The sequence below is a fragment of the Myotis brandtii genome, unplaced genomic scaffold (genome assembly GCF_000412655.1).
Source record: "Myotis brandtii unplaced genomic scaffold, ASM41265v1 scaffold612, whole genome shotgun sequence".
Taxonomy (NCBI): Eukaryota; Metazoa; Chordata; class Mammalia; order Chiroptera; family Vespertilionidae; genus Myotis; species Myotis brandtii.
This window is the reverse complement of record NW_005370328.1, coordinates 321,260-336,634: the sequence shown is the minus strand read 5'-3', so window position 1 is coordinate 336,634 and position 15,375 is coordinate 321,260. Positions and strand designations below refer to the sequence as shown.

Genomic DNA, 15,375 nt, shown 5'->3' with positions numbered 1-15,375 from the left:
CTCTGAAATAAATAAAAAATATATTTAAAAAAATAAAATGTGTGACTGTGTTAGATTTATGGACTTGTGCCCATTTTAACATTATTGCTTTTCATAATTTCTTTAAAATAGATGCTGGTAGCATTATACTTTTTAATCCTTCATAACATATTTTGCTTCATAGTGATATTTTGCTATTATAAGGTATTTAATTTATACTATCCATTTGATTTTTGCTTCCCACATTTTTAAATAAACAGTCATCTGTCGGTGAATGAGCAGACCCAGAGAGGTGAAATGATTTGTACCACATAGTCATGATTCATAAACCGTAGATACAGATTAAGAACTTAAAGCTTTTTCCTACCCACTACTCTGTCCATTGTCATTGGCTCTTGTGGACCGATAGTTTATTCTTAGTTACTTGCGCTGATGGACTGTGGAAGAAAGGAGGATAACAGAAAAGTCGGCTTTAGTGTCTTTATTTTAATTAATTTAACTGTTAATGTGGGTGTGTGTTTTGGTAACAAAATGAACTGTCTAAATTTACCCGACTTTCAGAGAATCAGTTTGAGTAATAGCTACAACTTCTCTACTTCTTATTAAGAGGTACCAGACATTGGTCCAGGCATTTTATATATAAGCTTGATTAGGATCTGTAATAGCTTGCTTAATGATACTCTTATTATTTGCATTTCACAAACCAAGGTACAGAAACGTTACGTGCTTTGCCCGGGGCCACATGCTAGACAGTGATAGAACCAGGAATTACCCAAAGCTGTCTGGGTCCAGGGTCCATGCTCTTGACCATGATATATACTGCGACTCGGTGAAAAGCCACTAGAGGAAGTTGTAAAGTCCATAAAGCTGTGATAATAAGTTAAAAGTATGCTGTTCCTGTGAGAAAATTTCGTATAAATTTCCCCCTTTGCCCGGGGCCACATGCTAGACAGTGATAGAACCAGGAATTACCCAAAGCTGTCTGGGTCCAGGGTCCATGCTCTTGACCATGATCTATACTTCGACTCGGTGGAAGCCACTAGAGGAAGTTGTGAAGTCCATAAAGCTGTGATAATAACTTAAAAGTATGCTGTTCCTCTGAGAAAATTTCGTATAAATTTCCCCGAGTTTGATTTTTAAATAATTTATAACTGTATCTCCCCAAAGATATGGTCAATTTCAGTTTTCACTTGCTCTGCACTTACTGGCTTTCTGCTGGGTGTTAGGCACTGTGCTGAGTGGGCCGTGGCTCAGCTCAGGCGGTTTGCAGGCATCCTAAGGAAGTACGTAGGATCACTGACATGGAAGGTCATCAGGGCAGGGATCTACCTGCCTCAACTGCTTTGTCTCCAGTGCTCGGAACACTGTCCAAGACATTGGAGGTGCTCAATAGATAGTTTTGATCAAATGAAGTTTATTACTTGCCATACAGAGGACACCCAGGACTTAGAGGTGTGTTAGTGCTTGAGCGCGGTCTCTATAGAAAGTGGCAGGGTCAGGATGGCAGCCTGGGTATCTGTTGTCCAAGGGGACGTCCTGGTGTTGGGGGGGTTCTGGTGTGGCGCTGCCCGTGCACATGGACTTGGACTCAGGCCTGTGAGCTGTGACGGGCAGGAAGTGTCTGAGGGGGTTGGTGAGGCCGTTTCAGGAGTGTGGTTCTCTCAGAGCTGTATGGTGACATTCAAGGGATGAGAACTGGGGAGAAGTCAGACCATTGCATCCATCTAGAATCGTGGCAGTGAGCTTGCATGAATTCAGTATTAGATCAAGAACAAGTTGGAGCAATATTTCAAAGATAGGGCTGTTAGGATGTGTTGCTTTGGGGCTGAAATTGGGGGTGTGTGTGGATAACTAAGAGGTTTTGAATATAAGTACTTGAATAGGAAATAGAAGGATAGAAATAAGGAAATGAGTAACTGAAATAGGAGAAGTTTATTTCTTTTAAGGGATCCATATGATTTAATGTTATTTTTGAGATATATTGATATTATTTATATTGAATTTAAGATAGCAGCAGCTGAGTGAGCAAGTAATTGAAGAGAATACCACTAAAGCAGTGGTTCTCAACCTTCCTAATGCCGCGACCCTTTAATACAGTTCCTCATGTTGGGTGACCCCCAATTTCATTGTTACAAATTGAACATAATTAAAGCATAGTGATTAATCACAAAAACAATATCTAATTATATATGTTTTCCGATGGTCTTAGGCGACCCCTGTGAAAGGGTTGTTCGACCCCCAAAGGGGTTGTGACCCACAGGTTGAGAACCGCTGCACTAAAGTTTGGGGGAAAGGATAGGAAAATATCCTGCGATAGGAAAAATATTACTTTTTAATATTTATATTAATGTTGGTGTTTATTATTATATTTACTATTAATATTAAATATTTGTTACATATTTAATATTAATGTTTGTATTAATCACAGCAGTTAACGGAACAACTCTGTCTTGTCCCCGTAAACCAGCCAGACCATTGAGCACCTTGCTAAGCTGGTGGAGCAGCATGGCAGCGATGTCTGGTGGACTCTCCCCCCCGAGCAGCTCCTTCCTGAGGAAGTCTTATCTCAGGTAAAGTGCCCTTGTCAGCCACCAGCCTCTGTGTGCACTGCATGCCTTACCAGCAACAGAAGAGAGTCTTGGGAGTTAAAGAAGTAGGTACATTCTCATGTAAAGCAAGCATGTCAAACACGCTGCCGGCGGGCACGAGCTCGACACGCTTGATGTAAAGTGAAGGAGCTATTCACTATAAATAGAAGTCAGTGCATGGAGAGGAGACGTTTTTGTTTAGCTAGAGAAGCTTGGTATTTCATATAGCTGAGGGGGTGAGGGTTTTTGTCATCTCATTGAGGGCCAGAGTTTTAATGGACTTGCTTAAGTAGCTGTAATTGCGAGAACAGGGCCTGCCATCGGTACACCAGGACTTCGTAGGATCTGAATTAGGGGGAACCAATGGCATCACACACCAAATATCCGAACTGGAAGATAATCTCGAGAAAACAAAAACAAAAGCAACATTACAAACAGTTTTATATTTACATGAATAAATGTGTAAATCAGGTGGCCTTACTAATTTTGGCATGCAAATGAGTGAGTTGTAATTGTGAAATGTTTTTAAGTGTTTTAAATTTAATCTGAAAATGTGAGGGTAACAGTTGCAAGCATTTCATGTCCTTTGGACTTTCGGGGATTTCTCGTATGCATTTCCGGTGAAACTAAAGTGCTCTTACTTGTCTCCTCAGGTCGGTGGTCCCGACGCCTTGGAGTACGAGCCCGGCCGGGACATCCTGGACATCTGGTTTGACAGTGGAACCTCCTGGGCTTGTGTGCTTCCAGGTGATTTAAATCGGAGTCTACACACCCGTCAGGCAGTTTTGAGACTATGCGGACGGTACTTAGCAGAAATCTATAGCCAGGATCCCTCTTGCTTTACTTGCAAGATCTGCTCTAATGTAATCTGAGATCGGAAGGACCCTTGGAGATCATTCAATCTGAGGATTTGTACACTTCGTTTTTGTTTTTCCAAATGAAATTTTATACGGAACCTCAATACATGGGATAGAGAAAAATGGGAGTTTTCTCCCTCCTTTAGCCTCCCCGGCCCACCTGGCCACCCCGAGGCACCCAGTTCTATAGCAGAAAGTGTGGACATCATGGAAACGGTCTGCCCAGCATTTTTCAGGAGAGGCAGTGAGACTGAATTAGAGGCCAGTTAGGGGCTGGTCACATAACCTAGAGTCAGGCTCTGGGACTCAGTACCTGCTTTTCAGTTCTCCTCCTTCTCTACTACATGCCCCTCCTCCCCCCAGTATGAACAACTGACTACTTTTACACTTACTCCTAGTTAGGGTGAGTCTGTGACTCACTGGCTAAAAGGAAAGGAGCGATTGGGCAGGAACTAGGTGAGCAGGAGGAGGTGCACATAGAGGATGTGTTCAGTTGCTGGGGGAGAATGTCCTTGGGGATACTAAGTGGAAAGTTCGAGATAAAGCGAAGTGTGCGGCTGGTCGTCCCTGGGAGGGAGGAGACGGGATGAGGTGCCCCGGGAGCAGTGGCAGCTCAGGCAGGTGCTTGCACTGCTCCGAAGGGCCGGCTTTGGCCCAAGAGGCCCTGTTTGCTTTTGGGAGCAAGGGAGTGTGGGGAAATGGCTTGTCTGTGCAGAGGCCGTTGTTAAAGGGATGGGAGGGGATTGTCCTCAGGTTTTCCCTGCGGCATGCTCTGGCTCGAGGCCTCAGTACGGGGAGGACAGCAGTATGGATCCCAGTAGGGGAACCATTCCTGCACTTGGCCTTTAAGCTTAGGAAATTGGAAAAGCAAAATGCATGTAAATTCATGTTTACTCTATATTACAGCTAAAATATACAGAGTAACATGGCCAAGTGTAAGTTATATAAATACAGTTTTATATTTTTTTATGTAAGAATTTTCAGAATTAGTATTTCGTAAGTTTCTCCCACTGTATTTAAGAGAAAACATGTGACCTAGTGCTCATGTAGTACATTTCAGAGTTCACTGACTGCTTCGGCTTTGGTGAGAATTGCTGCTGCTAGCGTTGGTGCTTTGTAATTCCTGACGTGGTTTTACATCACCAAGCACATCATCGAGTGCCAGTTATGCCTGGTCATCGCCTGGGTTACAGAGCAGGAGAACGCCATTAAGGACCCCCACCCCGTGCCGCTGTCCGTGGTGCTGATGGCGTTTAGTCATTCTGTTTCTAGTTTGTGATGTTCTGAACCAAATATTTGTGGCAGAAATACTTTATTAAATGAAACTTATGGTAAAAATTCACCTGATTAGCAAACCACGTTTTTCTTCCCTGTCACATTTGGGTAATTAATTCAAAGGAAGAAAATTAATTTGTTATTTAAAGATGTATGTTGCATGCATAGGAGGCTGCCAGAATATAAACTACCATTATGATAATACATAAGTCTAATTTTAGACTGTAGTTTTCTGCTTTTTCACTCAGATCTTATATTCCTCCTCCTCAAAAAAAGTAAACAAAATAATCTTATGAGATTAGTCAATAAGAATTAGATAATTGGTTTATATTTTACCTATTTTCTTTCCTTTTATTCTTTTATGACCAAAAACCCCAACAAACTTGAAAAGATAGGCATTACACATGAAGTGGGAGTCAAGATACTAGGTGAATTCATAGTTCAGAAGGCCATAAAGTGAAGGTGACTTGCCTTAAAAAAACACACCACAAGTCACCTTTTGCTGAGAAGGCTTGTTGTACTTCTCATTCTCAAGTGGTTGGTATCAAGTCCAATGTGAAATGACTTATTGCCTACGTCTGCGTATTTCCTTGAGAGGACATTATTGAAAAATAAAATCAGCCTGATTTTGAGCTAAATTTTAGCTACCAGACTTCATCAGTACCTGCTAATGTTTAATGAGATAAATTTGGTGATTACATGGCATATGGTTTTACTTTTGCTGACAGATTTTATAGCAGTGAAAGAGATTTGGCTTATCAATTTTAACACCAGGCCAAATTCGGGTTTCATTGTGAGTTCAAGGTCAATAGAACTTAAGAAATGAAACTTGAAAACTTCCTGAAAGGGACTAGTATTTTTAAGTGAATCATATATAGGTAATAAATCATACCTGTATTTCTAAAACATTCTTTAAACATTTGCCAAAGGCATTAATTATTGCAGTGATTTAAAAAAAAAAAAACCACCATGAATTATTTTTAAATTTTAAGTAGACTAATTTTTTGGAGCAGGTTCAGGTTCACCACAAGATGGAGTGTCGAGCACAGAGTCCCATACCCTTTGTCCCCCCGCCCCAACCCTTCAGTATCCCCCATCAACATCCCCCACCCGATGGCACCTGTGTTACCATGGGTGAACTACATGGACACATCATCACCCAGAGTCCATGGGTGACAGCAGGGTTACCTTTGCTGATGTAGATTCTGGGGTTTGAACAAATGTGTAATGATACGTGTCCATCATGATAGGGTCATACAGAGTGTTTTCAATGCCCTAAAAATCCTGTGTTTCGCCATTCATCCCAACCACCCCACCCCCTCACCTCCTACCCCAGCCTTTGGCTCATGTGGCTTTTTTATAGTTTGTCCATCTTTTTACCGGGACACTGTCAAATTAGAAGTTAATAATTTGCCCTTTATCAAGAGTTCTTTTTTTTTTCTGATTAAATGTCTTGGTTGAGCACATGTACTCCAGATTGTCTAGGTTCAGGACCCTTATCTGTCGCTGCTGCTTATCTGCATGACCTTGTTCAAGTAGTAAAACCTCTCAGGGTCTCACCCTCCTCATCTGTAAAGTGGGGATGATAGTAATACCTGCCTTACCGAGTTACAGTGCACATCAAGTGAATTAACCTATAACGTCAATTACCTATGGTTTGGGAGTTCATACGCAAGGTGTATTTTCTTCATCTGGATTAATAAATTGGCAGTGAGGGTAACAGCCATTGGTTACTGCGGACACAGGAAATAAACAGTGTGATCACGCTATCCTTTCAGTGCTTGGATACAGATCCGTTTTTGTTTTCCTATTATAATGACATTTCTGTACTTGTCAATGCTTGTTTTGAGGTACGGACCAAAGAGCAGACTTATACTTGGAAGGAAAAGACCAGCTTGGCGGTTGGTTTCAGTCTTCCTTGTTAACAAGTGTGGCCGTGAGGAAAAGAGCCCCTTTTAGGTGAGTATTACACCCGAACTGAACACACCGCACGCTTTGCTTCTGCTGGGTCTTGCCAGTGTGGGAAGCTTGTGCCAAACACCACCTTTCATGAGCTCGCAGTCTCCAGTCTCATGAGATAAGGCAGAGTTTGAAGGTAGAGAGAGAAAGGAGGAAAAGAGAGAGAGAGAGAGAGAAAGAGGGAAAAAGAGAGAGAGAGAGAGGAAGGAGGCAACAATGCAGAAAAGTCTGGTCACCGATATTGGACTCGGCACTGACCGGAGAACAGGGAGACCTGCGGAGAGCGAGGCCTCCAATGTGGTCGGACTCCACTCAGAGGGACGGAGACAAGGGCGTCCTAGGTCGATTGAAGGCAGCCTGGGCTCAGATGTCCTTACATTCGTAATCTCCAGAAGTGGCTACTGTACTGAACAATCCCATTAGGAGGTTTATTAAATTAGGGATTCATAGTTATAGGTAATTGCTTTTGTTTGTACAAATATGTGTATAGAGGTTCTAATCAGAAATATTTAAAGAGCTTAATAACACTTTTGCTATTTTACTATGAAAACCCATTCCAGCAAATTTAAATGTTTGCTTCTTGTATAACATGCTTTTCTAAGCCAATAGAACAGCAGGTATTTTTTTCTTAAATTGCCTTTTTCAAGATAATTGGAGGTGGTAATCTGCTCTTTTTAAAACATACTTTTTCCCGGTTAGTTTTAATGATCAAAACCAGCACATAATAGATGCTCAGGAAATGCTTATTTAGGGAACGTAAACATCAAGAACGTTTCTGTGTATAAGTAGAGAGCTTACTATTTAACAATCATGATAAATGAGCTGCTGAAATTGGACTTTCAAGAAAAGCTCTCCTACATAATCTGTCAAGAAAAACCCCATTTTTGTGTTAAACGAAGATATTCTTTTAAAGCGATAGGTCACCTTCAAAATGATCGGGATGATTGTTATTATGGTTATTACAACAGTCGATTTGCCTTCTCAGGACGGTGGTGGTCCATGGGTTCACCCTTGGAGAAAAGGGAGAGAAGATGTCCAAGTCTCTAGGGAATGTCATCGATCCTGATGTTGTCATCAATGGAGGACAAGTAGGTGGCTTTTCAACATTCCTTTTATATTGTTTTAAGGCTCCAGAACCTTCATGTAGTCACTTCAGTGTTAAAAAAAACGAACCCATCTTTTATATGAATAGCAGATGCCTTACTGTGTCCTAAAACTAGACTCTTAAATAATAAGATTTTAAAGAAAAAGGGGAGGGCTTGGATTTCAGCCCTTTTAGACCCATTTCTGGTCTGAATCTCTCACTTCAGTGTTAAAAAAACAAACCCATCTTTTATATGAATAGCAGATGCCTTACTGTGTCCAAAAACTAGACTCTTAAATAATGATTTTAAAGAAAAAGGGAAGGGTTTGGATTTCGGCCCTTTTAGACCCATTTCTGGTCTGAATCTTTAGGTAGGTCCTGAACCCTGCTACCCCTTTTTTAATTGTCTGAGCTCTGAACTGCAATTTTACATTTAAATGGAAATGATCTAAGAAAAAATGAAATTGCCACTTCTAAATGCATGTTTCATTATTCTCGGAAATTCTGCTCTTTAAAGCACGCCATTAATGAACATGAAATCTGGGGTTGCTGATAATTTGGTTAATTTTGAAGTTGTTTGCATAAGAGAAATCACGGACTGTTGTTCCTTTGGCCTTTTACTGCCCTCCTAATGGCCAGCAGTCATTTCCCTGTGTACAGAGTTGCTAGGGAACATTGAGAGGGAAAGCAGCCCTTCCCTCCGTCCCGGAGACATCCGGGCGTGGCTCTGGGTCTGGGCAGCCACCGTGACCGGGGAAGCGGTGTGTTAGCATCTGCGCGGTACACAGGACTACAGGGGACACTCCCTTTTCCTGTGCTGTTTCAGAGGCAGCCTGACTCCTGAGTGTAGCCCTCCTTTCATTCCAGTGCAGGCGTCTGTACGCTCACCTGTGCTCAAACCTTTGGGCGTAGGAATACCAGGAAGGCTTGTTCACCTGCTTGGAACTGGAATGGAAGCCATGTTTATGTTTGTGTGTGTTTTTCCCTCAATGAAAAGGATCAAAGCAAAGAGCCTCCTTATGGTGCTGATGTCCTTCGCTGGTGGGTCGCCGAGTCCAACGTCTTCACTGAGGTGACACTGGGTCCCTCTGCACTGAATGCCGCCCGAGAGGACATCTCCAAGGTCAGAGCTCCTGCCTCCTGTTGCCCCATGAAACATTTACCAGACCATTATTTTAAAAACAGAGGCACGGTTTGTGTGGCACTGCAAATCTGATGAGCATTTACAAATATCCTATATGATTTGTTTAACAAATCAGTAATAATTTTATACACTGTCTTTTTATTATTAAATATATAGCATGATACGTGAAATTGTGCTAATATTTTTGGGGGAGGCTGCATTTTATTTGAAAATCCACCCATTTTTGCTGACAGGCCTGTTAACATTGTAAACAAAAATAGAATCTGCCGAGACAATGCAGCAGTATGCTGAACCTCCCATACAGAATCGATTCCTGCAGCAAACGGTCCCGAGGCCCCACTCAGCCCACATGTTACGTAAGATAGGCTTATATAGGCGCTGATCACAGTGCAGTTTATTTCTTCATTAAGGAGACTCTAGTCTGGACATGGAAGATACTACTTCCCCTTATTTAAAAGGCACATGCTCACTGTACCTTAGTGATGGTTTCTATAATTGGGCTCTTAAAATGAGCTTTATGTTTTTTGCAGTCTTACTTAGGAATGTTATTTAAAAAATAGCCCGTTGAAAATCCACCCATTTTTGCTGACAGGCCTGTTAACATTGTAAACAAAAATAGAATCTGCCGAGACAATGCAGCAGTATGCTGAACCTCCCATACAGAATCGATTCCTGCAGCAAACGGTCCCGAGGCCCCACTCAGCCCACATGTTACGTAAGATAGGCTTACACAGGCGCTGATCACAGCGCAGTTTATTTCTTCATTAAGGAGACTCTAATCTGGACATGGAAGATACTATTTCCCCTTATTTAAAAGGCACATGCTGACTGTACCTTGTGATGGTTTCTATAATTGGGCTCTTAAAATGAGTTTCATGTTTTTTGCAGTCTTACTTAGGACTGTTATTTAAAAAATAGCCCATAAAGAAAAGAACATGAGTTGGATAAAATCTAATTGCAGAGAAATAGAAATAAGAGACCTTTTCAGTAAGAGCATAAAAACCTCAGACATTTTTTTTATTGTTTTCAATAGCTTAGGAACACACTCCGCTTTCTCTTGGGAAACGTGGCTGGTTTCAACCCGGAGACAGATTCCATCCCTGTGAACAAGATGTACGTCCTAGACCAGTACGTGCTGCACCTGCTGCAGGACTTGGCCAGCAAGGTGAGTGGGCGCCGGTCGGCCTTTGGGAAGTGGGAACACCAGCACTGTTACGTGGTGAAATCCGAGGCGCAGCAAGGAAATTGCTAGAAATTGTAGCTCCGGCCCTGAGAAAAGTTACCCTTGATAAACCCCACTTGACCTGAGGTCTTAAGTCTTATGATCTCTTTCCAATAGGCCCACGCATCTCCTCAAACCACCTTTTCTCCCCACATCAGCTGTCTATTCCTTCCTGTTTCTATGACAGAAAGGAATAGACTTGCATCTATTTACCTGTAGACACACCCCTCACTGTCTAGAAATCACTGAAATGAGGATTGCTGTGTTTCATAAGATATCGTATCGTTTGTATGTAAACAGTTTGTGTTTAATCAGAAGCTGGAAATGTGGCTGCCTCCAGGCACCCTGAGGTCAGGTTTTTGGCCAATTTCACTTCCAGGCCTAAATGGGGCAACTCTCTGCTGTTGTCAGTGGTTTCAGGATTTAAGACCGGGTCCTTCCCTTCGCTGAGTGTTGTCATTTCCAGAACAGACAGCTCAGTGTTTTCTGAACCAGTGGAGTTGGAACCAGAGTGATGCTTGGGAGACCCCTCAGCCAAGAGCCTCTGCATATCGCCTGTCTTGTATTTGTCCGCCTTTGAAACATATTTCTAGAAGGAACACCTTTTGCTAATGACGACCTGCACTTCCCTTTGCGTATCCCAGCATGCCAATGTTTCTGCCTTTGTTCCCTAGATCACCGATTCATATAAACAGTACGATTTTGGAAAAGTTATTCGGCTGTTACAAGCCTTTTACACCAGAGAACTTTCCAACTTTTACTTCAGCATAATCAAAGACAGGTATGTACGGCTGAGCAGTCACGTACTCAAGGGTTGCTCGTCTGTTCTGCTTGGCAAGGGCTGGGCATCCCGGGGTGAGCAGGTGGGAAGCTGGGCGGTTACCAAGGTGGATTCTAGAGTGAAGGCTGCCTCTTCCTAGCTTTGTGATTCGGGGCAGCCTATCCTCTAACCTGTTTATCCAAAAGGGGGCGGCTGACGCCACCTCGGTCTGGTTACGACAATGAAAGAAAGAACACGGTCGCGTGCTCGGTGCTGTGTGTGATGCAGCGCTCAGCAGTAGCTGCTCTGTGAGGTCAGGAACACGATGCTTGTCTCTGGGAGTTAGTAAAGCGCGAGGGCAGGCAGCCTTGTAGGGGCCACATTCAAAGACCCCAGGTAACTTACTAGTTGGGTTGTCCTTTAACGCAGTAGCCCAGGCCCTATCACCTGGAGAAGGGAGTTGGAGGTGCAGAGCTGCTGAGGTTTTGAGGCGATGGGCACACTGGGAGGAGGAGAGCGAAGGGGAGGGTGTTAGGGGAAACGTGTAGGACAGAGGGTCTTACTCTTGAATTCGAAGGGGATTAGATCATGAATTAGCCGCTGTAAGCATGAGCTGGACCCGAGACAGGTCGTGTTGGCAGCCAGTGTGGCCAGCTGCTGAGTACGCTGTCCTGTGCAGGTTGTATTGTGAAAAGGCGAGTGACCCCAAGCGCCGCTCATGCCAGACTGCGCTGGCGGAAATTCTGGACGTCATCGTCCGCTCGTTCGCGCCCATTCTTCCTCACTTGGCTGAAGAGGTGTTCCAGCACGTGCCTTACCTGAAAGGTAAGGGCAGCGACTTGCTCCCTAAATGAGAAAGGTGCTGATGAGGGTGTGACTGCTGATGGCAGGCCCTCACCTAAGGGCCCTGACCCCTCTGAGTGATGGGGGTGGCATACCTAGTCCCTCGGCACCTGTTGTGGAGGGGTGGGGGGACTTCAGAGGGACCTGGACATGCTTTCTGAAATGTTAGTAGCTCAATGACATTGAGAAATCACTTTCCCTTTAATATTTATAAAGGTCAGAAACATTAAATTTTATCACAACGAAGTATAGTGTTTTTTATAAGCTTTTTTCCTCTGATCGGATTAAACTTAGAGAAAAATCAGAAACTATAAATCTGACTACCCCCAAAACAACTACTGTTACTATTGGATAGTTCTCTTTGCTTCTAGGCATCTTTTTTTGAGGTCTCATTATATGTTTTATCCTTTGTTTAAATTGAGCATGATCTCCAAATGTTCACATAAATAAATGTCTGGTAAACATTTAGGATAGCTCCGTAATACTTCCTCCCATGGTTACCTTAAATAACAGTCCTTATTTCCCGTGAGTAGTAAATATTTAGTGGTTAGAGCTTTGTAGGTAGTCTAGAGTAGATGCAAATTAGCGTGTGTGTGTTTGTTAAGAGCCCAAGAGCGTTTTTCGCACGGGGTGGATCACCACCAGCTCTGTCTGGAAGAAGCCGGGGCTGGAGGAAGCGATGGAGAGCGCGTGCGCCATGAGGGACGCCTTCCTCAGGAGCATCCCGGGCAAGAATGCAGCCGAGCACCAGGTGACCATCGTCATCGAGCCTGGGCTACTTTTCGAGATAATCGAGGTAAGCGGTCATTTGTAGCTTTTGAAATGGTGTTAGGATCACAGTTTCACTGGAAATTTGTTTTTTAAAAATCTGTATATTGGGACAGGGAAGGTATTTTCACTTGAAATGCAAGCCCTCAGGTCTATTGAGATGACATGACATGTAAATCCAGGGCAGTGGCATAAGAATACACGTTTTTTAAAAATCTGTATATTGGGACAGGGAAGGTATAATACACATGCAAATGCAGGGCAGCGGCGTAAGAATACACAAAAAATCGGAGCTTTGTGTTAACGGTGTAGTTTTCTGAGAATTTTTGTCCACGTGGATCAGATTCAAAACAAATCCAAAACAAGATTTGGGCTCTTAAAAAGCAAACAAGATTTCCATTTTTTTCTTGAATTCTGGGAAAAAGATAATTTGTTCCAGAAGATTGTCATGTGATCTCAGAACATTCACCCTATTTTTATCTCCAAAGTTCTGTCCAGTTTTCTAAAAAATGACCATCTCATTTGGTTGGTAAGCTCAGTTTGAATTTTTGAAGTTGTACTTGATCAAGAACTGAGGCTTGAAGTCGCTAGTAGATGAGTTTGTCAGTCAGAATAGAGAATTGAGAATAGACCCACATTCTATGGCTGGGAGGTTCTGGCTCCTTCATTTTACGAGTGAGGAGATGGGGCTGCTGATGCTGACCCGGCCGAGGCCACACAGCCGGACTGGGTTTGTCCCTACGTGTCACGTGTCCTTTGATCCAGTAGCTCTGAGTGATAAGCTGAAAATACAGCTGGTTTGGATCATTTATATTGGAAAAAACATGAATATGTTTTCCTTGGGAATTACACTAAGTAGCTGTCAGATGAAGTCCTGGTTCTGTCAATTACTAACCACATGACTTGTTAAAACCAAATTAGTCTCTTTGAATCTCCTGTTTTCTCATGAGCTTTTTAAAAGGAGTGTCCATTAGCTCACGGGCATTTTGAGGATCAAAATCACAATGAAAAACGTGACGTGGGCATCATTCACCCCAGTTAGTGTCAGGTGGTGCCCTAACCCCGCGCCTACGGGCAGCAGCACGATGCAGGGTGGTGCCCAAGGGGCCGAGAGCTGGGCAGCTGGACTCCTGGAGCCTGCGTCCCGTTTGGACGTTTCCGTTCCAACCTTTCACACTAGGAAGGACTGACGTGCTTTAGTGGAGTAGCGTCGGGAGGCAGCGGTACACAGGGTTTCTCACGAACATGCAGTGTTGGTCCTCAGCTTCTGTGACACTGAGCTCAGTGACTCTCCCGTGCTCACTGCCAGATGCTGCAGGCGGAGGAGACGTCCAGCACCTCCCAGCTGAACGAGCTCATGATGGCTTCCCAGACCACGCTCCTCCCCCAGGACCCGCCCGCCATGCCTTCGGATGCCACCGAGCTTCGAGGGACGTTCCTGATCAACCTGGAAGGTGAGGAGGGAGGAGGGAGGAGGAGCGGGACCTGGAGCACGGACTGGCGTCCAGTGGCGCCTGTGCTCTGAAGGCACCCCCCATGGGAACTGGCAGGTTCCTCAACAGCTCTGGACAGTGTCCCACCCGACGAGCTTGGGGACGCAGTGCCAGGGATGGAAGGGGGTTCCTTCTGTACTGACACAGTGGCCGTCAGCACCCTCACTCCCGTTTGTCCTCTGTGTCCCCCTGTCCTCTAATACCGGAATTGAGTGTTGCCGGCCCTGCCCACCCTTCCCGCGTTGACTCTAAGATGTCCGGGGTAGACCCCAAATGACACCAGCACTCAGCTGTCCAGGAGGGGAAGGAGTTCTATGGAACCCATTCCCCTGAGTGAGGTGTCCGTCAGCCTCACCCCTGCTCGCTGATGGACGTGGAGACGGACGTCGGCAGAGGAGAAGGTGCAGACGTGCCGGGAAAGGGGTGCTGCCCGTCCTTCCTCCAGGGCTCAGGTCCCGGCAGGACGCGCTGGCTTATAGACAGCACAGACCACGCAGTGAGGCCTCTGCTCAGCTTGCTTCCCCCGACGCTGACATCCGGTCTTGGTGCGACGACTAGACACTAACTTAGTTACCAGTCTGACGTCTGAGGGTCTTCATAGTAGAGGAAGGTGTCGTGTCCTTTCGTCCTGAGGGGACACTGCAGCTCTCTCTCTACTGTGGCTCTTTCTAAAATTCTTAAATTCACTGCCTTTCCAGCACATACTTACCAGAACGATCCCAGATTGGGAGCCGGAGGGCTGCCTGCCTGAGTTAGGTACGGAGCCGGAGCTGAGCTGGGGAGCAATCAGTTAACCTCCCGTTCCCTTCAGCTGTGCAATTCTGTCTCGGCTACATACGTATGTCAGGCTTTCCCACGGCAGGAAGGATAAAGCTCCAAAAAGGAGCCCCTGCAGAACCAACGGCAACAGCGGTGCGAGGTGAGTGGCCCATCAAGCACGCATGTTTCCTCCACAGGCGGTGACATCCGGGAAGAGTCTGAGTATAAAGTGATCGTCACGCCCACGACCAAAGAGAAATGCCCTCGCTGCTGGAAGTACACCGCCGAGTCCTCAGACACGCTCTGTCCCCGGTGCGCCGACGTCGTCGGGGGGAAGTAGTGCCTCGCGCTGCCGCTGACAGCTGCTCCCAGCACGACCCGGCAGGACCGCTGCGGGTCAGGTGGACTGTTTACAACCCTGGGGAGAAACGCTTAGGCAACGAGTGGAGGGTGAGCGCCAGAGTCAGAATGCTAAGCTTTTCCTATCACCGGATAAAAACCTTGTGTATATACCTGCAGGAATCCCATGTGCAGACGGAGACTGGGGTATCCACGCTGGACTCGCTCAGAACACGGGCACCGAGTCTGTATATACCTGCAGGAATCCCATGTGCAGACGGAGACGGGGGTATCCACGCTTACCT

At 44.9% G+C, this 15,375-nt stretch overlaps 1 protein-coding gene across 1 annotated transcript in view; it reads left to right on the top strand.

Moving 5' to 3' along the window:
- Positions 1-15,311, top strand: part of IARS2 (isoleucyl-tRNA synthetase 2, mitochondrial) — a 38,732-nt gene extending 23,421 nt beyond the window's left edge. Inside the window, exons 13-23 of the mRNA XM_014528045.1 lie at positions 2,447-2,549; positions 3,221-3,314; positions 6,550-6,658; positions 7,644-7,746; positions 8,740-8,865; positions 9,920-10,051; positions 10,783-10,889; positions 11,548-11,693; positions 12,317-12,507; positions 13,789-13,933; positions 14,929-15,311. Of these exons, the coding sequence (XP_014383531.1) occupies positions 2,447-2,549; positions 3,221-3,314; positions 6,550-6,658; positions 7,644-7,746; positions 8,740-8,865; positions 9,920-10,051; positions 10,783-10,889; positions 11,548-11,693; positions 12,317-12,507; positions 13,789-13,933; positions 14,929-15,071 (1,399 nt within the window). The 3' untranslated portion in view covers positions 15,072-15,311. The remainder of the gene's footprint in view (positions 1-2,446; positions 2,550-3,220; positions 3,315-6,549; positions 6,659-7,643; positions 7,747-8,739; positions 8,866-9,919; positions 10,052-10,782; positions 10,890-11,547; positions 11,694-12,316; positions 12,508-13,788; positions 13,934-14,928) is intronic.
- The last annotated feature ends 64 nt before the right edge of the window (positions 15,312-15,375 follow it).